This window comes from Solea senegalensis, linkage group LG14 (assembly GCF_019176455.1).
Source record: "Solea senegalensis isolate Sse05_10M linkage group LG14, IFAPA_SoseM_1, whole genome shotgun sequence".
Classification (NCBI taxonomy): Eukaryota; Metazoa; Chordata; class Actinopteri; order Pleuronectiformes; family Soleidae; genus Solea; species Solea senegalensis.
The window spans coordinates 12,732,489-12,755,738 of record NC_058034.1 but is presented as its reverse complement, the minus strand read 5'-3'; the positions used below and the strand labels follow the sequence as shown (position 1 = coordinate 12,755,738).

The following is a 23,250-nucleotide window of genomic DNA, read 5'->3' as shown; positions in this document are numbered from 1 at the left end:
AATGGGCTTCCATAGTTACGGAAGAGGTAACTATGGAAACTATGGTAACTTTAAAGTCAGAATTATGAGTTTAATCTCAGAATTCTGACTTTAAAGTCAGAAATTCTGACTTAAATCTCAGAATTCTGAGATTAATCTCACATAGTAAAGTGAGTGAAGTCTTAAATGTCCAATCAAAGGTCACATGACGTGCGCAGTTCGGAGCGCGCTCTCCTTGCTGAGTGAGTGAGTGAGTGCGTGAGTGAGTTAGTAGATGGTGGAGTGAACTGGAGTAAACGTTACAGGTGGAAGAGCAGGAAAACAAGCACCAGCGACAGTCTGGTGGAGGATTGTTCCGGAGACCAGCCTCTCAGCTCCGGGTAAGTCATGAGCCGGACATGAGGCGCTGTTCGTCAGTGAGACTTGTTTACGCGCAGGTTTTTGTCTCATGTGGTTTGTTTTTGTTTTCCACTGATCTCGGCTCTGTGGCTGTGGGAATTGGACTGGTAACCGGTGGGAGCGACAGGCAGACACACAGCGCGGTGTAACTTGTCTGTCGTATCTAAAGATTAAAGGATATCCTAATCTAATAATAGCAACCGAAAGACAGACTAAGCAGTAGTGGCACACACTGATCCAACACTTAAAGCGCGGATCCGGGGCGGTGGTGTCAGACTGCACTGCGGGGTCGCTGCTGCTGCAACTCCGGGACAAGTGACACAGTGAGTGTGAGTGGATGAAATCTGACTGACATCAAACTCAGCTAATTCCATTTAATGCGGCTTATGAGATGCTGTTGATCCTCTTTGAATGAAAACTTTAAATGTTACTAAAGGGACCTTTGAACTTAAAGACGTCTAAAATTGGAGATTTAAACAAAAACAACGTATGAAAGGGTACTTTGGCACACCTTTTCATTCTTGAGTCACTATATTTCTTGCATAATCATCTATGCTTTGCGGCTAGAACGGTACATACTTGTCAAATCAAATGATTTACATGACTATTGCAATATGTTTTGGGGGGTTTTAAACATAAAGGTCCAGTATGTAAAATTTTGGAGGGTTTGTTGGAAGAAATGGAATACACTGCTACTAATAGTAAGGACTAAGTATAATCACTACATCAAAAACGCATAAATGTATTGCATTATAAAATAGAAAACACTCTTTTCTGTGTATTTTGTTCAAAAGTTAGGGCGTTGAGCATTTTAATGTGACAGCTTACCACGTAAATAAAGAACAAAAATAATCTTTCTGGTCTGCAAAGGCTACCGTAGTTTCCTCCAGCTGATACAATATCCAGTTTCACTATTAGATGTCACAAATTCTTACAAACTAACCCTTTAAAGACCAAATCAATAGTGTTATTGTAGTTATGAAAGTGTTTTTGCACAATAACATATAAATTCTCAATGAACATATTGCTCATGAGGAATATTATATTACTGTTTGATCACCCAGGCCTACTACTGTATGACTGCCTGCAACAGAGACTGTAAAATTTAATTTTAAACACATTATAGCCCAGTGTAACCAAACACTTGAGGGCGACAGTAGTGACATTCAATCGTGCAATGAACGTGAGAATCATAGCACATGATACTTGAGTCTGGCGAGGAAAGCAGATCAACATGTAGTGTCAGTGCAGGAGCTGGGCTTTGCCTTGCATAGGAGATTGCCCAATTTCAGCTGTCATGCTGCAGCTCAGTGGGGTCAGTGGGTGGAGACACGGCTGCACATCCACACCGCGCTACACCACAAATAATTCACTGGCACTCTGTGGTCTCACCTGACAGTTGGTGTACATTTACGCTTGTGTGTCACTGTAGGGGCATAGATCATGAGCAATCAAACTCAGGGATTTAAACACACAGTCGTGAAAGAAAAAAAAAGAAGGCTCACATGATATTTTAAAGGTGTGTTTGACATTTATTTTGTTGTTTGTTTAAAAAAACACAGAAGGCATGATAGGTAGATGTGAAGAAAGCAAACTTTCAGCTTTGTCCTTTTTATCGCCATAACTGAACTGCAGTGAGTCAGAGCAGCCACTCTCTTCTTACACTGATACACACAATCGATGATTAGTTCACTGGGGGGCGGGACTTAAAAAACAAAAACAAACAAAAAAAACTTGCTTCTGTTTCTCAAATGTGGAAAACGTTGTTTTCTGTGATAGTGAACTGAATGTCTTTGGGTTTTGAGCTGCCAGTTGGACAAAGGAAATCTGAAGATGTCTGTCTGAGCTTATTTTGTACATTTTTCTTTTTCCTGGCATTTCATAGACTACTATTTAAGGCCCAGAGAGAGTGTGACTGCACATTGTAATAATCAGAGGACTCCTGTGCTTCTCCCGTTCCCAGGCACATTGGGGAACTACGGTGGCCTTCACATACCAGAAATGATGTTGTTCTTTCACCTGTTTGCATAGAAAGCTTCCGTGACCTCCTTAAATAATAAGGCCTTTGCCTAAAGTACCCATGAAAAGCGTATTCTAAAGCTACAAAATCTAAGGATGAGCCGATACGATTCTCGGGATCAGTCCAATATTGGTCAAAATCACTGGATCCTATGTATCGCATGCTTCATTATGCACAGACTGCTCTTATTTCTTCTTTATGGGAGATACACACTGAACAATTAATTGCTTAACCAGGGACACATACAGTATTTCTATTTATTTGCGGGTTAAATTTTTTTGTCAGTGTCATAAAATCACTGTTGTTGTTGATTTTAGCGCTAAACAAAAATCCTCACCATCGGTTGTTTTCGTGGGAGTTGCTGTCTGTCAGTGAACTTGTCAGTCATTGTTGGTCGACCAGGCTGACATGTTCCTCTATTCATATTTTTCTTTTGTGGCCCGGCTCCTGCTGAGGCTTGCCTTTTTTTTTTAATTTGTATGTGGGAGTTCATTTACACTCAGACTTGTCTCGTCATTGTCAGAGCGATTTGTAGTACAGTTAGAAACTGGCTGCAGTGGTGGTTGTACATAAAATGTCTGGTGCTTGTGTTCTAGCTTGATGATACACTCAGAAACTGTACACACGTCATGTTTTTGAATTGTTACTTCAAAAACTACTAAAGTATTACTACTTTTCACCTAATTACAACGTCAAAACCGAACGTGCTAAGGTGCTGTCGTTGAAAATGTCTCGTTTTAACTCGTGTGTGCAAAAATGTAACCCTCTGGTGAACTGGGGTGTGTTTTCCACTCGGTGTTTCACAACAGAGTCGGTGACACAAGGAGTGTCAGAGGTGGACGCTCTCCCTCCCACTACCAGTTTCCTGTCATAGGCCCCTGTCATGGAATACTGTAGCACAGGCAGCTCAGCAGCTGGTCTGCAGTGAACCTCTCAGCCACGCAGTGAGACAAACAGGCAGTCAGCTGTCAACCAGTGACTCAAGCAGCATCAAACGTGCAGACCAGTTAGTCCGCCACTCAAGTGAATCAGTTACAGCCTGGAGGTGGCCTCACCCACACAGCACAGCAACGTAATGATGCTCTGATTGTGAAACATTACCAGTGTTTGGTTTTGAATTTAACACGTTAATGTTTTTAAACAGAGGTACAACTGATGATTGATCGCAGTATTGATTACTCTGTTGATTATTTTCTTGATTAGTCGATAAGTAGTTTGGTCCATAAATTGTCAGAAATGTTTTGATCTGTTCACAAACTAAAACTTGTCTGTTCACTGCCATAGAGAAGAAGCTAAATATTGAAGTATACAGTATTACAGTATAATAGTCGATTATTGAATTCTATACTATGAAAAAGTCTCTTTAAATGAGTGACGAGCGAGAGATAGATTGAAAACAGAATGTTCAAGCTGAGATATACGTTGTGTTGGATCCCACAATTCCCACAATGCAAACGCAAGAACATTGTCACAGAAAAAAGTAAAAAAAAATTGAATAATCATGAAGTCAACCAAAAAAAATGTATGAAATAACCTTTAATGTTTTAGAGCACTTTAACTTCGTATTCAGCTACTTTAAGAAAATATAGATGTAGCCCACTAATAATTTGCAGTGTAGGAGCCAAAGTCAAGTTAGCTCAGTTCAGGGTTAGGCCGGATGGCTGATGCAAGATTTGATACTTGTTACAATGTAATTTATTAAGAGTTTGTTCTTTAGATGAAAGCTACCATGGACACTTTGATATCTTTGATGGCTTTGATAGATAAAGGGATTGGAAGATCTGTACTGAACATTATCTAGCAGTTGGATTGATGTGTCCATTTAGAAGCTGTACTTTAAGTTTTGGTGTAACAAGTTTTTTTGACCGTCAGCCAGGTCACTGTGTGACATTACATTACGTTACGTTGTCTTACTGTTGGAATCTATAGATTGTCATTCACGAACTGAACACCAAGGGAATATTTCAATGTGACACTGATCCTCGAGCAGCTTGGATACATACAGATGGAAATGTAACTTGGATGTACGGCAAGTGGAAATAAATGCGCCACTACACACAGCTGTAGCAATAAGGTACAGGTGAGAAACTGGGCTCACACAGTCACAAGTTACTCCAGCTATTTGTTCTCATTGGGACTTTGGACTTTATTATGATTCACTGTGATGACAACAGTGTGCTTGTCTGTGCACGTTTGGGGTTTTTCTTTGTACATAGCATGGGAGTGCAGTGAGACTCCATCGTAGGGTATTGCAGATACAGTAAGCGCTCCTGAACGTGCTATAAATATCCTCGCACTTCAAGTGGTGTTGGAGTCTCTGGAGATACAGCTGTAGGCTTTCTTCTGCATATTGTACTAGTTCATGTGCAGCCTTTGAACCTCCTTTTGGCTTGGTTCTCATTCTGCTGCACGATGAGTAAAAAACCCCCACAGGCGGCAACCACAGTGCTAATGTTTTAGAAAGGCACCTGTGGGACATACATGATCGGATTCATATCTGTATTTATAGAGCTGTGTTGAAACGGTTGTAGTTTTGCTTCTGTTTACTGTTCTGGTTTTGCAGAGGATCATCTTTCCAGACATTGACTTTGAGGTTGTTCCACCTGAAACCAGCGCTTCATATGTCAAGTTCACCTTCAAGAGAAAAAAGGCTTTGTAGTTTTGTTGTTCGCTGCACCCACACATATATATATAGTTCCATTTAATTTAGATATTATGTAAAATCTAGGATCTATGAGGTGTGTGTGTATTAATGTGTAGTTGTACGTTAGGGTGAACTCTTTGTGTCGAGCTGTGTGTTTAATAACTGATCTTTGAGCAGGTTTTGCTGGATTTACTAGAATCAGCATAGATACAGTATCAACAAAAGGTGTAACTAGATTTCACAACAAGAAGCAGAGTGAGAGAGAGAGAGAGCAGCTTTTTCAATGGTGGTTCATGGTAATTTGGTCACTTAAGTGTGAAAGACGTGATGATTCATCCTTAGAGAGAGCAGATAGTGCTTCACGCTGGCAAAGGCTTCAACACAGTTGAGACACTGAAAAGAAATTGTTTTGGAACTCGAGGAGGAACCAAAAATTAACTTTGCACAAAAAGTAAGGACATTTGTGTTTGGGCGATGGTTTCTTTGTTGTAACAATGCTTCTTGTGGCTGTGTATGGTTCCACATGCTACTGACGCCCCTTGTTTGTTAAATTAATAAATTGTTAAATTGCCAAAATATCTTGTTTCATCCAATCCACAAAACAAGAGTCAATATCAGAATAAGCATGTCATTAAAGATTTGGCAAGTTTTTCACACACTCAACCATTTAAAAAGGGAAATAAACTGGCTTTCCAATGGTATAAGATTTTTTCATTGCCAAGAAGCAGAAGAAGTTACAACAAAGAAATAATCGACCAAACACAAATTTCCTTACTCGCCACTGAGGCAGACCTGTGCCAATAAGTAGCCCAGGGTCAGTCGGCCAACTTCCACATTTGTAATATAGACTATACACTTGAATGTAAATGTAATCTAGCCTGTGGACTATTTTTAAGCCTGATACGAGTCCATGCCAAACTGACTGAGCATGAGCACCTGTTGAACTGCCTCTTTCAACAGCGGCCGAGGGAAATACTATTTCTCAAACTTTATGGGAAGCAGTGAATGGAAGAAAAAATGAACACTTGCTCAGATTGATGAATATTGATAAACACATGGCTCTAATACATGCCTCGGTGCATGCACGCTAAGTGAACAAATTGCCCAAATTCAAAACAGAGCGAGTGAAGATTTCTTGGCTGCTCAAAACATTGGAAGTGCTAGAAACTAAAGTTTATTACCTATAGTAAATAATAGCTGACAGTCTTTCTGATTTTTAGTATGACACAACACAGTGGTGTTTTTAATGCTGAGATCCTACAGGTCAGGAATTATCAACACAAGATAAAATGAACGTAAAGGTAGAAGGATTGCTATCTATCCTGTCTTCAGCTTGCCCGAGCAAGCAAGAGCTAAGTGTTTGCTTTGGTGAAAAAACAAAGTATGGCATATAGGTATGCAATGCATTGTCCTGCCTCACTTTCTCTTGAGCTCATGGGCTTCAGGATGAGATTCCAGTCGCCCACTGAGGCTCAGGATTTTCCTTGCAGTGACCTGCAAGTCAATAGTGGAGAATCTCTAATTAAAGCACTAAGACAAGTCCATGTAGATGAAGAAGTAGAAGGAAGACAGATGAAAATGCTGACAGAAGTGAGGAGCATGCGATTTTTCTGGATTAAGAGATGGAAAGCTCACAGAGACTCCATGTGATCTGCCATGTGGATACTGTTGTGTTTATTTCTGCTTGTGTTGTGCCTGTGGTTGATGATGTACGGCTTTGGTTCTGCTTAACTGGTGTGAATGCAGGCTCATTTGTTGAGAATTAAACTAGAGCTCAAACAGGAACTGTGCCAGTGCCTGCCAGTGTAAAAGCTCTAAGACAGTTGAAGGACTTAGGACTTCTTTTAAACAATATTACTGCAATACTCAACCCATTGTTAATGACTTACTAATATTAATAAAAGTTCAGAGTTCATCATCCAGTCTGCAGATATGTAGACTTTAGAAAGTTGCTTGCAAAATGAATTATGGTTGCGATATATATGTCATGTTTTACCAAGGTCAGAGGTCAGCAAGTTCATGGGCGGGCCCTTCCTCATGGGAGAAAACAAGCAAAAGAGACAGTGAACATAGAGACCTGTAACAACAATAAAGGTTCATGCTCAGGCAAAAATAATTTATGCATTTTAAAGCTGCAGTTGGTCGCTATAAAAAAACAACTGATTGTTGAGTTTCTTCCTCAGGATGTTAAAATGATAATGTTTTGGGATCATGACTCTTTGTCTTGACGCCCCTCCACTAGATGAGCACAGAAACACAGCTTATTTAACACAGGACCTGAGGCAATATTTAAAACACCACACTCACTTTTACTTGCATTTATGGTCCAAATCTCTTTTTTGAATCTTTCCTTCCTTGTAGGTTTCTTCACAGAATGCAGAGTTTCTGAGATTGTGGAGTTCCACTGCAGAGACTTAGACAGTCTCTGTCTAAACTGACATGTGATTGGTCATCACATTCATTTGAGTTATCGTTTGGACCTTTGGTTGATCTGTTTTCTTTATCGCGGGTTTTTAGTTATCTGTGTCAGTTTCTCTGTTCCTTGTTTTTGTAGTTTTTTCCTTGTTCTTTGTCAAGTTCCCCTCTGATTGTCTGCCCCGCCCTAACGTGTTTCACCTGTGTCTCGTTAGTTTCACCTATGTTTGATTTTCCTGAGTGTATTTAGTCTGTGTGCTCCCCAGTGTCCTTATTGGTTCATTTGTTTTTCGGTTTCTTACATTTCTGTGTTTCTACTCCTTGTGTTATGAAGATATTTTTTGTTTGTTTGAGTTTTGCTTTTTGCCTTTTGGTTAGTTTGTTTTAGTAGAGACTCATGTTCAATTTTGCAACCTGTGTTTGCATGACAATTGTTGAATATAATCAGAAATATCCTGCCGAGAGCACTTTCTTAAAAAGGTTATTCATGACATACTAGTGTAAAAAGAAAGAACAGAATCATGACTGAATGTAAATGTTGAAAGGTTGAGCTTGTTCTTAGAGATGTGTCAACGTCTGTTGCCATCTAATACTACTGATACCAAAAAAATGTTCTTATTGGATCAGAAGTTAAATAAGAACAAAATGGTTTTTAAAGTAATATTTAGACCAATGGCATATTGTTTTAGTCTGGTGTCCCAGGTCAGAATGATCAGGTATGCTGAATACCAACCTCATAATGGCCACAGATTGGTTATTAATAATAAGTGCCACAAAATAACAACAAAAATAAAATAAGCAATCGAAACATAGATATCAAGCTGGCCTGGAGAATAATCACTCATTTTATGTTGCTGTTATTTTGGTTTGCTGATCAAAAACTCAGTTTGAGTCCTGATAAACCCACTCGAAGCGCCACAGTCAGCAACACACAACAGACAGTTTAGTTTTTCACTAAAACATTTTGCAGCCAAACAGCAGTTTTCCCTTTAGGAGTTGGCAGAGAGAGTAAATATTGGACTTATTTTTGTTATTCAGCCAGACACACAACTTCAAACAAATGTTATTGTTGCTCTGCGTTTGCTGGAAACAGGAGAAATTTCCACCTTTCAGTGTGTTTTCATTTAACTCCACTGCCCACGAAAGGAACGCAGCTTTCAATAAAGAACACAACATCCATAAAAAAGTAGTACAGTCATTAAAATAACAACTATATGCCGTTGAAAACCATACGTACATGTGGATAGTGCTACAATATTTATGCTACAAGATTTATGCACATAATGTGCACAAGAACAGGCTAAGGTGAACTCAGCTTATGTTGAGCTATGTTGAAATCTTACTGTATACGACTTTATATACAGTAGCCAGAATGTAAATATCAAAACGACTGAGAAAGACATTTGTCACTAAGCTGACACAAGACAAAGCACAATAGTCTGATGGTGTATGGCATGTGACTTATAAAAACCTCCAACTGTGAGCCCGCCCACCTGCCTCCACCCCCAAAACACACACATGTCAGTGTGTGAGTTTGACCCCTGAGTAAACAGGGACAACTACTACATGCTCCTCTGTTATTGTAGTCATACCTGCCTGTCTGCACCACTTTTCAAGTGTCTGTCAAAAGCTGTGTAAAAAAACAACAACCCGGCAATCGCTCCGTCCAATTGTGATGCTCAACCTCAACCCGGGGCTGGGGGATGTGCGTGTGTGTGTGTGTGTGTGAGTGTGTGTTTGAGGGGTGGGGGGGCTGTGAGAGCAGATAAGAGCTACATACATGCAGTGGCTCGTCCCGCTGTGTTAAGTAACAACAACAAGGTGGGAGCACGGCCGTCGCGCTGCAAAAATGCACGCTCAAAGATTGAAGTTGTTCAAAGGCGAAGGGGTGGGGGTGAGCCTCTCGAGGAATTTAGGATGCTGTCATTATGGCTGTAAATTGGCGAGGACGCCGTGGTGTGTGTGATTGTGTGTGTGTGTGTGTGATAGGATGTATTCTCACACCCCTGTACTTCTCCTTGAGTTTAAATGTAAATAACAGTTGCAAAGCAGCTGTCTGGCTTTGAAACAGTGCGCAGGGGGAAACGATAAGAGTACAGTTTTAAGGGGAGGGGGAAAAAAATTCCTTTATGAATTTTCAATGAGGCTTTGCTTACTCAGTTAGTCATAACAGTGAGAAACTCACCAAAGACGTGGTAAGTCTGATTTCAGCATGAGGTGGTGATGGAGCGCTAAAGCAGTGAATTATTGTGATCTGTATGCATGTCCAGACCTGAGCTGATCCCCCTCTGCTGCTTGAACCCCGCTGAGCCCAGAGGAAGCAGGTTCTTATCAGGGAGGAGGACAGGAAGAGACAGAGAGTGGAGGAGGAAGAGAGAGTGGGGGGTTTGTGGGCAGCATGGCACTCTGTGGATTCACCGTCACATCCATTCAGTCTGTAAAGTCTGTTGTTTCTTCCTTCTCGCAGCCACACCTGTTCGCGTTGCTTGAGTTAACTCGTGTAACGTGAACGTCACATCATGCATTTAAATTTTAAAAAAGCAGCAAGTAAACAACGCAATAAATCACTATCTCTCATACTTTGTTTTTAGGGCTCGGTGCCAAGAAGTTGTTAAGATAACATCTTTTTCATCAGTTCACCCAGCTACTGAGTTAAAGTTGACAATAACACTTGACTGTGGTTTTAACTTGAGAAACATTTATATATCGATCGTAAACGTTATAGTCTTTCATTGCTCAGCTCTGAGGTGAGGTGTAGTGATGCTTTAGTAGTTGGATTATATGAATTGTGGGATTCACCTTGATGCATTTATGAAAGTACTCTGACTAAAACACTTTTAACAATAGTTAATTAATAATTACAACTATTCTGACTGTTAATTATTAGTCTGAGTGGCTTTAAGGAAAAAAAAAACCTGGGGGGGTCCATGTATTCTTCCAATTTTAAAACAAACACAGACTCATGTCATGTCAGTTTTTGAAACTGGAAATTCACCGTCGTCACCTTCAAACAGACACTTATTGGACGACACCAGCTGTCAATCATACTCATACATATGTGCCACATTTTATTTTATATTTTCCTCTAAATGGAAACACAATTTACAATTTTGACATCATTTGCTTTTGGAGACCTATAACTAGCAACTCCTCAGGAAACTGTTTGTTTCGCATTCACAGGACGGTCATTAAAAAAGCAACGATATGTAGCTGTAATTCAGGGGCAAAGCAGCTGCCATTCTTATTTCTGAATTGAATAATAATTTTCCTGATCATTTTAATCACAGATTTTATGTTTCTATGTTTTGTTTCTAGATGATGGTACCATGAGCGTGGTCTCCTGCAGCACTCTTCACCAGTAGCCGGGCAGAATGGCTTTTGCTCCTCCTTCCAGAGAACACAACAGCAGCTCATTAGCTCTGCACTGGAGGTTAACGCCAACATAGATACTCACCACACAGGACTCTGACTTCAGACTCTCAGGCTTGGTTACACATCTGTGTATAAACTGCCTCAAAAACACGATTCATGTTGAGGACGGCGGCAACACAGCAGCATAACACCATCTGGAGCGGGACCTTGGAGCAGGTTCTCGCTCTGATAAAGTGCTGTGCTGGCAGAGTTATGCCGTGCAGCTCTTCCACACTGAGACACAATCCTGGACTCTGAACCATGTCTCTTCTCTCAGCCCTGAGCATCGTCTGTGGATTGATGCTCCATGTGGCATTCAGTGCACTCAACAGTCACTACTGTGTCCCGAGAAAGACTGTACCTTACCAGAGTAAGTCACAAATTCTCTCTGCAAACATTTAATCCAGAGTTTTTTTACCAAGGGGAATGTGTTTAGATGGCATTTAATCCTGGGTCAAATTACTTAACGTCACTTTTCCATGATACAGTTCTAGCACTACTTGGCTACTCGTTTTTTTGCTTTTCCATTAGGGATAGATAGTACCTGGCACCTGGTGGTTGTTTTGTTATCTTCCATGCGAGCTGAGCTGATACTATGTGTGACGTCGTCACGGGGAGAGTCATGAGCGCGACGTCCGACACAAGAATCAAACCGAACAATGCCAAACTGTAGATCAGTTAAAAAGACTTAAAAATCCTGAAAACTTGCGTGTCAGATGGAGTCTGTGCTCCGTTCGTGCAGGAAGCACCCAACGATTCTGTGAACAAATCTTTTATTGCCATCTTTTTATCTTCTATGAGTCACTAGTTTCTGTGTTTGTGTATAAAATGACGTCACGCCTTTTTCACGCAGCCGTGGGTTAGGGTTTGGTCTGATACCAAACCAAGTAGAGTCTTTTTATCAGCCTTCCACGTGAGTGGGAAACCGTGTGAACAGATCATTTAAGTAAGTAAACTTTATTTATATAGTGCTTCAAAATAAAATAAAATAATAAGAACATAAAATACCAAATACAGAACACTAATAAAATACATAAAACAGACCCTTGTTTTGAAAGAATCAACACAATTTAAGCAGCAACAAAAACGATCTGTTTGAAAGGTGGAACCAGGTTTTGATTGACAGCGTTGCAGAAACATCCATGATAGCTCGTTGTGAGTTATTTGCTCTGTGATATAACCCATTTTAAATAAAAACACTGCTATAGCATTTCAGTTTTACATAATTACCGCGTTTCCTTGTTCTCGTTGTTCGTTTCCAGAATTCATGTATAAATGACTGGGCCTGAAATAAGCTTCCCCTGTTGCAAAGACCAACAACTGCCACTGCATTCCACAGTCTGGAGTGATCAGTCCCCTCTTCTTTTAAACTTAGTTTGGGGGATGACTAGTAGCCTCTGACCTGATGACCTAAGACAGCGACAGGGAGATTCAGTGGAGGTGCAGCAGATCAGCGATATCAGCCTGCCGACTGCTTAGTCAAACTCTTTCCTATGAAAACAAGTAAAAAGACTGTCACAATAGGGCGGGAATATGTATAATCATTTCCAATTCTGCCTTTGAAACAAGAGATCTAAGTTTGGAGACGTTTCGTAAATGGACATTTTCTGATGAATTGTTTTGATTGATGCTCTAAGGACATTCATCCAGATTCCACTTATTCCTCTGCTTAATGTTTTGTGATGAGATTTCTGGTGCAAATCTATTCATCTCCCGGCTGTTAACATAACTGCGAGCTATACATTTATTTAGTGAACATTTTTTCCTGAGTTCTATCTCGTTTTTTTCCTGCACGTTTCATATGTCAGGATGCGAAAAACCTGTGTGCAGCTCCATCAGTGGCAGTGGGAATCATGTGACTCACCTTTTTTGGGGGGATATACCTGGTCTAAAAGATCTTGGATGTACCTCATAATTTAAGTGTGAAAGAGGCTATATTTTCCTACCCTGTTATAAGAGTGTTTCTACTAATGGGCTGCTCCAACTATTGCAGTTAACTGTATTTGAACATTTTAGCCATGAATAGGCACTATACTTTGTTCTCATGAAATCCAAAAGGTCCAGTGTGTAAGTTTATTTGTATTTTTATAGTGTATTTTGTTTGTACATTGATTTGTATGTTATCTCAATAAGTTTGGTAGTACAGTCTACAACGAGTACACATTTACATGCACACACCCATCAATTTGTGCCAATGAACCCTCCTAAATGTTACACACTGGACCTTTAAACAAATATGGAAGGAAATTGTGATCATATGCGGTGTAGTGATGCACATGTTCTCCTGTTCTAGATGAGCTGAAGCTGTTCAGAGAAGACGGCATCTTCAACTACTCTACTATGTTGATGAGAGACGACCTCGGAGTGCTGCTGCTGGGGGCCAGGGAGGCCGTATATGCTCTGGACATCAACGACGTCTCCGTGAGAAAAGCTGCGGTAAGAAAATACACAGTGTTAACTAATTTCACCATTCATCACTTCGTTGTTTGCTCTGTAAAATGGTGAAAATGTTCATCGGTGTTTCCCAAATAATGGTATCCTCAAATATCTGAAATGTTTACCGCTCTTGGAGAAGCAAATAAACCAGAAAATATTTACAACCAAGAAGTGGAAATCAAAGAACTTGAAGAGATCACTGAAACTGATGAATTGATTATCAAACTAGGATTAGTGCAAAACAGGAGGTTTTATTTGTGGGAATTAAATATACTATGTTGATGTATAAGTGTATAATCACTCAAAAAACAATAGTTTGGTGTTCTTAGCCTTAGGAAAAGTCTTTTATATCTACTTAAGGGAAGGGAGTGTGGGAGTCGTCCACTTGTTTGGTTCTGCAGTTTCACCATTAGACGTCACTAATCTTTCCACAATGGACTCTTAAGCTAATGAACTAATTGTTGCAGCCGTACAAAGATTAGATTGCAAACCGTAGAAACAATGCAATTATAAAAGATCACATTTAATTGTCCTATTTTTGATTGGTCTATGTTTGACGCCAACTTTATGGTAGTTGTCTGTTTGAGAGGCAGCGTGCATTTGCATGAGGAACTGTTCTGGTCTGGTTGAACGTCAGATAACAGTCACAACTGAAAAGGCAGCTCCTCCGTTGTGCTGCTGTGTTGCATCACTGTCCCTGCATGCTTTGACGTGACACTTTCTCCGTGTTGATGCAGGTGTATTGGCGAGTTACCGAGGAGAAACAAAGGGAGTGCACCTACAAGGGAAAACACGCCGAGGTTTGTGTAATGTCTCTCGAAACGCACTAACTTCTACTTCTCAGACAAACATACAGGGTTTTTAGGACAACTTTTGACTGATTTCACTTCACTCCCCCCATGCATTTTTATCATGCATTTGTAAATCATTTCTATGGGAGTGTCTTTCTTTGTTGTTCTCCCCTCTTTGAAGTTCTTAGCTTCATACTGAGAGCCCAAATAAAGGCACGAGAGGAAGCCTTGACCCTTTGGTCACCAGCTCAATTGCAGGCATCCTGACCAGTCTCTATATGTATGTGGCATGTTTGTGTTTTTGTGGCTGAACTAACAAAGCTCTGACCTTGGCATTCTCTGGGCTGGATCTTGTTGCAGGTGGAATGTCGAAACTACATTCGAACCCTGCACAGAATGAATGACACCACCATGTATGTGTGTGGCACAAACGCTTTTAGCCCCACCTGTGATTATATGGTAAGTATAGAACATGTGGTTAGTTTATAGGGTTTAGCTGCCTGAGTGGAGGCTTGTGCTCTCTGAGAGCTTCCTCCAGTTAGCACATGTTTCCTGACATAAATATCTGCCCTTTTTTTTATTTTTTACTCTGATGAACATTTAGATCCACGTCGTTTTGTCCGTTGACCAGATAAGTCAACACACTTTGTCTTGAACGCCTGTCCTTTCATAACACCGGTGTTTGAGCATTTATTGTCTTTGAAGCGTCTCATTGTTCGACAACGCGCGGTAGCTCATGAACGCGGTTTACTTTGGCAGAGATATCAAATCTCAAGAGAAGCAAACGTCAACATGGAAATGGATGTGAGCAAGTGATGAACCGCAACATAAATTATGATCATTAATAGTTATAATAACAATAATAATAATAATAATGATGATAATAATAATAATAATAATAATAATAACAATAATGTGTCTACAAAGTAAAAGCAATCTCACAGAAATGTTTTTTATTCATCCAGAAAATAATAAGTAATATCACAATTCTGATAAGATCCGAGTGGAATCTGAGCACTTAGTCTTCACCCGGTTCAGTTTTCATTCCTCCCTCCCTCTCTCTTCCTTTGTTTTCGACAGACATTTGTCGGTGGACAGCTGAGGCTGCAGGGAAAGCCAGAGGAGGGAAAGGGGAAGTGTCCTTTTGATCCCTTCCAGAGATACTCCTCCCTCATGGTCGGTAAGTCAGAGAGAGTCAATGCTCAGAGTGCACCAACAGAAAAGTGGACTTTAGAAAGACCGTGGGCACAGGCCATAATGTAACCTAAAGTCTTTGTTGATGCTGCTACCTGCTCATTCAACACTTGTGCCAAATGAGTCATCTGTTGGCATATGAATGATATATTGTTACTACTTGTTATGAATAATTGATTTCCAGGATTTTTCTCCTCCTCCCTTGTTCCTGTCCAACAGGAAATGACCTGTATTCTGCTACTTCCATCAATTTCTTGGGCTCTGAGCCTGTTGTTCTGCGCAGCTCAAACTTGGCTCTCCGCACTGAGTTTAAGAGCTCCTGGCTCAGTGGTGAGAAAACAAACGGATCAGATTTACACAGAGATATGCATGGTTTTGCAGCATCACAATGCAGTTAATGATACAGCATAAGTCAGTATTAGACTTTTCTTCATTTACTATTTGTACTTTGTCATGTTTTATGGTTTTAGAGCCAAACTTTGTCTACATGGACTTCATGGGTGAGAGTTTTGACAGCTCTGATGGGGACGATGATAAGGTTTACCTGTTCTTCAGCGAGAACGCCATGGAGTACGATTTCTACAGCAAAGTTGCTGTGTCTCGAGTGGCCCGAGTCTGCAAGGTATTAAAAACATACAGGATAAAACCTTTTTTGACAGATTCAGAGTCAACTAAGTTGACCTAAGTTTTGGCAGTGTGAGTCTCTGATTGTGTTATTAAAGGGATAATTTGGATGTTTTTGAGGTAGTGATGTTTACATTGCCTTAGACTTTTATATTTCTGTGTAGCTTCGACTTAAACTGGACTTATAAAATTATATGTTAACATGTTAGAACTACGATGAAGTATTATGACCAAAGGGAAAAAACATTTTTTTATCTTTGGAGAATAAGGTCATAATATTTTGAGAATAAAGTCATAATTATTATTCCAGTGAAATCTCAGATGATCAGCTGCAACCTGCGATAAGATGAGGAACGCCCAAACCAAGTTATATTTTGGTTTGGGCTTCACAGATAAGGGAACACTTACAACTTATTCTCTAAAGATTAATTTTTGTCCTCAGTTTGGCCCTTACTTGGAAACAGAAAGTGTACTAACAACATTTCTCAAAGTCCAAATAACACACCTTTGGTGTGACTTTGAGATAAATAAAATCAGTGCATAAAGCAGGTGCAGGTTTTATTAGGTGAGCCTCATGTGAAGTGGCTGTTTTTTGTTTTTTACCTCATGACACAGTCAGTTCTGACCTAATGCAAACACACTTCAAAAAACCTCAACTCCCCCTTTAGGTTAACACACTTCTTGGTGTACCTACCCACTCATCATACTTGCACAGTGCAATGACAGGGGTTAAGTGTTATTTGTAGGTACAATATGTTGCGTAGTGTTGCTTTAAGAGTGCTGTGCCCCTGTGTTTAGGGGGATATGGGTGGCCAGCGGACGCTGCAGAGGAAGTGGACGTCGTTTCTGAAAGCTCGTCTGGATTGTTCCCTCCCTGAACCCAGCCTGCCCCCAGTTGTCCAGGATGTCTTCCTGCTGAAGCATGAAGACTGGAGGAAGAGTGTCTTCTACGCTGTCTTCGCCCCGCAGTCGTGAGTGCTTACATTCAAATCCTATGGTTTAATAGCTCAGGGTGGGTGTTGTCATACAGTATTCACATATTGTGCACATATTCAGTTTTGGCCAAGATACCCTCCTAACTGTTACACTCTGGGCTTTTATTTATGTTCCATAACTTGAAATAACAACATCTCATTGTGTTTGATCTGATGTTTCTAGGAGCTTGTCTCAAGTATCTGCAGTGTGTGCGTACAGCGTGTCCGCAATCAGAGAGATTTTCAACGAGGGAAAGTTCAAGACGCCCGTTGCTGTGGAAACATCCCATGTGAAGTGGGTGATGTACACTGGAGAAGTGCCAGTCCCCAGACCGGGAGCAGTGAGTGTCACATATTCCATGTACTGACACTGGATATTGAAGAATACGAGGCAGATCACAATTACAGACTGAGGCTTTTTTGTGTTGCAGTGCATCAATGATGTGGCGCGCAAAATGGGCATGAATCGCTCTCTAGACCTTCCTGACAAAACCCTCCAGTTCATCAGAGATCGCCCCCTAATGGACGAAGCTGTTCGTCCTCTGACAGGAAGGCCACTGCTGATCAAGAGAGGGGCTCTGCTGACTCGCATCGTAGTGGACAGCACGCTGGCGCTGGACGGACAGAAATATGCCGTCATGTTCATCGGCACTGGTAAACTACAAAATGTCCTACATGGAAATAGTGCACAATGCAGTTTTACCAAGATAAAGTAGAATAAAACAGATCGTCCTCAGCTCAGTTTTCTGTGTGAATATTCTGGTTGATTTAAGTTAAAGTTAATGAAAATTTTAGTAGTCAAACATATAATTTTCATGAGTCAAGAGCCTAACAAGTCAGTTAAGTACAAGTTAATTACAATCAGCTATATTTAGGTGAGTAAATGCAGCTGTTTTTTTCATTAAAAAGCTCATCAGTCATCACAAAGAATGTAATCACGTTCAGGGCTTTAAAGTGGGAACTTAAAGAAATAAAATAAACGATCCACTATAGTTGAATTCATTCAGACCACACACCACTAACTGCTAGACGTATCCTCTCGTAACTGGACTGGTCCGTAGCAGCGGGAGAACTAGAGCCGGAGACGTGTCTGTGTGAGATGTGTTTATAACAGCAGGAAAGTGTCTGGAAGTTCCAGGTGAAAGGTGAAATCTGGGTCCTGCCTGCAGGAAACTGGACACTGGCTCTCACTTTCTCACCATGTGTTATGCAGACCGTTTCCTGTCGTGTTCTCACATTAGACATTTTTACAGAGATTTGATTTGGGCGCTGGCACGAGAAGTTACGGAAAATGTGTGGACATAAACTTTTTTCAAAACTAATAATAATAATAAAAAGCTTTTCAGTTATTTCTTAAATTTTGGGTTGCAGCGGGCCATTTCTGGTGGTGCTTCGTGATTGGTCCCCACAGAAAAATAAATAAATCATGAAATATCTAATGAGTTTTAAGCATTTCTCATTGCACTGCTCAATCTGTGTAATTTGCTCTTTAACCGAGTTTGAAATGTTGTTTATTTACAGACAACGGTTACATTCAGAAGGCCGTTAACTACGATGGAGAAATGTTCATAATTGAGGAGCTCCAACTTCATGAAAACCCCGAGCCTATCAACATCCTGCAACTCTCCTCGACAAAGGTAATTTCAAAACAAGTTCAACAGAGTGTAAGTATTTTTGACATCTAACGGTGAGACTGCCGACGGCAACAAACAGTGGACTCTTCCGCTCACCCCTCTGTCACATACCAGAAAAAATCACCTCACTACATGAACGGTGAGTTGGTTTAAAGACAGTCTCTATAAAACACACAGTACACACTGAATAAAAGGCTTATTCTAAGTCTACAAAGTGCAAAACATTTTTTATTTTAAAGCAATTTTACATTTATACAAACTGGGTAACTTATTCAATGTCTGCCACTAAACACTCCTACATGTTACACACTGGACCGTAAAGTTTTTACTGCTGTTTTTCATAGCAAACATGTAATAAGCCTAAATCTAATTTGATATCCCAATCTGAATATGTCATCACTTAATTGACACTCACTATACTGATGTGTGTGTGTGTGTGTGTGTGTGCACATAGGGTCAGCTGTATGCAGGCTCAGAGTCTGGTGCTGTCCAGATGCCAGTGAGTAACTGCGGCCGCTACGACACGTGTGTGGACTGTGTCCTGGCCAGAGATCCGTACTGTGCCTGGGACTTTTCCAGTGAGCGCTGCTCCTCCGTCCAAAGCCTAACCCGCTCCTCAGACACTGCAGTGCAGAGTCTGAAGGAAGGAGACGTCTCACGCTGTCCTCAGCCAGGTGCTGCACTCACTTACAGCGCATTGTGTGCATTAATCATTCATACACATTTTCTTGCATGAATTAAAGCACTTACTAAGGTGGGCCAGTGCTGTCTGGTAGGCACTACTGACACTTCTTAATTTTTACATTTTCAAGGGTGCATTATGTGACGTGACGTTGCGACGCGACGTTGTGACGTTTGTGCGAGAGTTTACTGTTAGTTTCTAGTGTCTAGAGTTTTTATTTTGACACGTGTCCTGGAGGAACAGCGTAATAACCGGAAACCTAATAAAATGGACTGTGATTGTTGCAATTATTAAGGATAATCTTAATATATAAGGTGGCCAAAACGTGGAACAAATCTTAAGTTATTTTACTATGGATTACACATTTAAATACAGTAAATAGACGATGTTGTGTTGATGTTGTGAACATCTTCTGGTATTTCTTATTTACTGAACATTTTCATAATTTAGTGTTTAAGATATACACACCTTGTGTATGGATAAGGGGAATTCTGACATTTATATTTCCCACCTCACACACGGGCACTTACAAGGCCAAATTTAAAGCCTTTCCAGCGACTTGCAGCTGGAAAGGTATATGTACATGAATACATACATTCTTAGAATTCTTTTCACTTTAAAAAACAGTATTCTGCTATAAACAATGGAAATTATGTTTCCTAATTGTAGAAATAATTCAAAACACATACTTAATTAGGGCCACACGGTGATGTAGTGGTTAGCACTCTCGCCTTGCAGCGAGAAGACCCGGGTTCGAGCCCCGGTTGGAACAAGGGCCTTTCTGCATGGAGTTTGCGTGTTCTCCCCGTGTGTGCGTGGGTTCTCTCCGGGTTCTCCGGCTTCCTCCCACAGTCCAAAAACATGCAATGTGGGGATTAGGTAAATTGGACACTCTAAATTGACCATAGGAGTGAGTGAGAGAGTGAATGGTTGTTTGTCTCTAGTTGTGTGTGGCCCTGCGATGGACTGGCGAACTGTCCAGGGTGTACCCCGCCTATCGCCCGATGTAGCTGAGATTGGCACAGCACCCCCCGCGACCCTCTGGTGGAGGATAAAGCGGTTAGATGATGACTGACTGACATACTTAATTAGGTACACGTGTTCAACTGCTTATTAAAGCATAGTATATTTCATCAACCAATCACATGGCAGAAACTCAATGCATCTAGGCGTGTGGTCAGGGCGACTTACTGAAGTTTATACTGAGCATCAGAATGAGGACCATTTATGATTTAAGAGTATTTCCGAAACTGTTGATCTACTGGGGAGTTTATCTTCTCCGTCTAGCTTTGTACCCAAATGTTTAAATGCACTTATTGTAACTTTCAACTGGGTGTTTTTCTTTCTTTAATTAGTTAGTTTTTTTTAATTAATCCCCTTAGGGAAAGTATTCCTCTGCATTTTGACCCATCCTAGAATTAGGAGCATTTGGGGGTTGGGTACCTTGCTCGGGGGTACCCCAGCCCTTTTTGGCCGGGTGGGGATTTGAACCGACCCTCTGGTTACAAGTCAAGTTCCCTTTCCACTTGGCCACGGGCTGCCCCCCATAATTAGAATGCAGTGATACTAGAGCTGAGTAATAATTCATTAAAATTGCATACTAATGTCTCTGTTGTGTTTTTTTATAGATCCAGTAGCAGCTGTAGAATTGACCCTCGTTCCAGAGAACAACATCCATCTGCCTTGCCAACTCCACTCCAACTTGGCCCAGGTCCTGTGGCATTTCTCTGAGCAAACACTTCACTCCAATCACAAATACTACATCCACAGTGGAGGACTGCTCATCATGAGTGCGACCGAGTCAGACGCTGGTCTTTACACCTGCGATTCAGTAGAGCAGATCAACGGCAGGACATACAACCGAACTGCGGCGGTTTATCGTTTACAGCTCTACTCTGACCCAGGGGTGGGGGGCAACACCACTCCTGGCAATGAGGTGACAAATTCCTTTGACTCTGCTAACACAGCTACACCAGAGCCGGGGCCAGACGACACCGGCGAGGACCCGCCCACCCCGGAGAATCTAAACGACACCGGCAGGGTAACGCGTTTGGAGGTGGCCGTGGCTCTGCTGTCGCTGCTCTGCCTGTCTTTGATGGGGGTCATGCTCTACATCTGGCTCCGGGGACGCTGGAAATGCTGCAGGTTTGCGCCCGTGCTGCAGAACGCGAGCGAGAGAGAGAACGGGAAGCAGCAGTCGTGTGAATACATGCACATACAGAACAGGAGTTCAGACATTAAGATGCTGGGGCCTGAATCTGTGAGACCATGCGCCGCCAATAATAATCACCACACTGCTGTTGACTTCAAAGGGAACGGAGAGCACCACTTCACACCTATGGCCAACATTTCAAGTCTGGATGGTCTTGGATACATAAATGATGAGTCAGAGATTTGACTGTGCTGATGTATAGAAGTCTGAGACCAACACCAGTGCACTAATTATCTTCCTATATGTGAGCATCTAACAAGTCACTGTTCTCAGGAATGATTTTCACTTTGAAAATTCTGTTCATTGGTGTCCTGTTTCTCCCTGCACCGTCTTTAATTTTTTACCCGGCAGCTGATGTAACTTTTTCCTGGAGAAATTTCCTCTCCAGGAAATAGTTGAAAAGACTTTTAAATATATGTATTTTTTCATACAATGACAAATTGTGAATATACTTTGTGTAATATATCGTGTACAGCCAAGACTTTTTTTTAAAAAAAACCTGTATTTATTTGGAGCAAAGACATTTTTATTTTAGCTTTAAAACCCTTGTAAACTGAAGCTCTTGCTCAACAGCAATTGAACAAGTAGTACTTTTCGATCTCATTTCATTTTATGGACACTGCTGTTTACCTTAGACAACATTCATCAGAGAGCATACCATCATCTTTGGCTGTGTTAATGATTAATCCACACTCTGAATTGCCCTTTCATTGCTTTGTGGCTGACAAAAAAAAGAAAAGAAAGAGAGCTACAGATGCACCTTTGTACTGTATGTCAGCATTAAAGCGAAACTCAGAAGGTAATACACAGTGAACTTTATACCTCCATAACCAAAAGAAATAATAGTGTCCTCTCACACCAGTGAATGCTGCATCATTAAAAGAGCAGTAGTGTAAACAATGGTTACTTGTTAGGCACATGCTATTATATACACTGTAAAATGATGTTAAAGGCACATCACAGGTAAGAACAGGTGACAAACTCTTTGTTCATAATAATAATCCATATAAAATAAAAATGTCTCTTATGTAGCAGATAAATTTGTTTTTTACACAATACTTAAAAAACTCTAACAAGCACTGAAGAGATGAGCGAGTTGTCATGATCTGAATTCGAGGTATACTGTATATTTCTCTCATCAGGTAAAAGATCAATAAAAGATTGCCAATGCAGTGGTGTACATTGAATTGCTTCCATGCTTCCCACAGGTGTATTCACACTGGTGAAAAAAAGAATGCCAATGTGGACTGTTTTTAAGTTCGAGACATCACCGCCTCAGATATTTTATCTGCCCCCCCCCTTTTTTTTACTAGCATCAACTCATCTCCTCAGAAGTCATGAATTCTCATTGTTGAGAGTTTTTTGGGAGTCCCCCAAATTCCTCACCAAGTTCCCTTTAATGTTTTTGAATAAATCAACGTGAGAACATCATCTCTCAGCCAGGCTTAAAAACTCTACATATTCTACAGGGATACAAGGAAAAACAACTGGGCCGATAAGTGGATCACAGTGGTCGCAGCACTGCATTTATTTGCCGTTTTAAAACTATGAAAAGGTGCAGAGAGGCCCAATGTCACACCAATAGACAAGTAAAACGCATTGTAATCGTTGTGTATATTTTTACGTATTAAATTGACAGATTTGTTGCGCTGATATTTTTTAAAACTCACTTTTAATCTTAAAAACACAGCTTCACATTATTGTTTTATAAGGGACAATGGAGTCTCTTTAATTCCTACTCTGCACCTGAACCTCTGTTCTTCTACTCTGTTAGTCCAATGAGCAGTCATGGAACACTGATGAGTACATAACTTAGTGACTTAGTTACAGAGAGA

At 40.8% G+C, this 23,250-nt stretch overlaps 1 protein-coding gene across 3 annotated transcripts; it reads left to right on the top strand.

Moving 5' to 3' along the window:
- The first annotated feature begins 216 nt into the window (after positions 1–216).
- si:ch211-129c21.1 (uncharacterized protein LOC563087 homolog) lies at positions 217–22,587 on the top strand. 3 transcript variants are annotated; one of them, XM_044043910.1, is made up of 14 exons: positions 217–359; positions 10,773–11,238; positions 13,162–13,304; positions 14,042–14,104; positions 14,456–14,554; positions 15,176–15,275; positions 15,509–15,619; positions 15,760–15,911; positions 16,712–16,884; positions 17,072–17,228; positions 17,319–17,541; positions 18,409–18,524; positions 18,976–19,195; positions 20,832–22,587. In XM_044043910.1, exons 2-14 carry the CDS (start codon positions 11,130–11,132, stop codon positions 21,599–21,601), a joined length of 2,436 nt encoding a protein of 811 aa, XP_043899845.1. In that variant the 5' UTR covers positions 217–359; positions 10,773–11,129; the 3' UTR covers positions 21,602–22,587. The 3 variants fall into 3 exon arrangements, with proteins under 3 accessions (XP_043899845.1, XP_043899847.1, XP_043899848.1); XM_044043912.1 differs by lacking the exon at positions 217–359 and adding an exon at positions 417–701; XM_044043913.1 differs by lacking the exon at positions 217–359 and adding an exon at positions 417–707.
- The last annotated feature ends 663 nt before the right edge of the window (positions 22,588–23,250 follow it).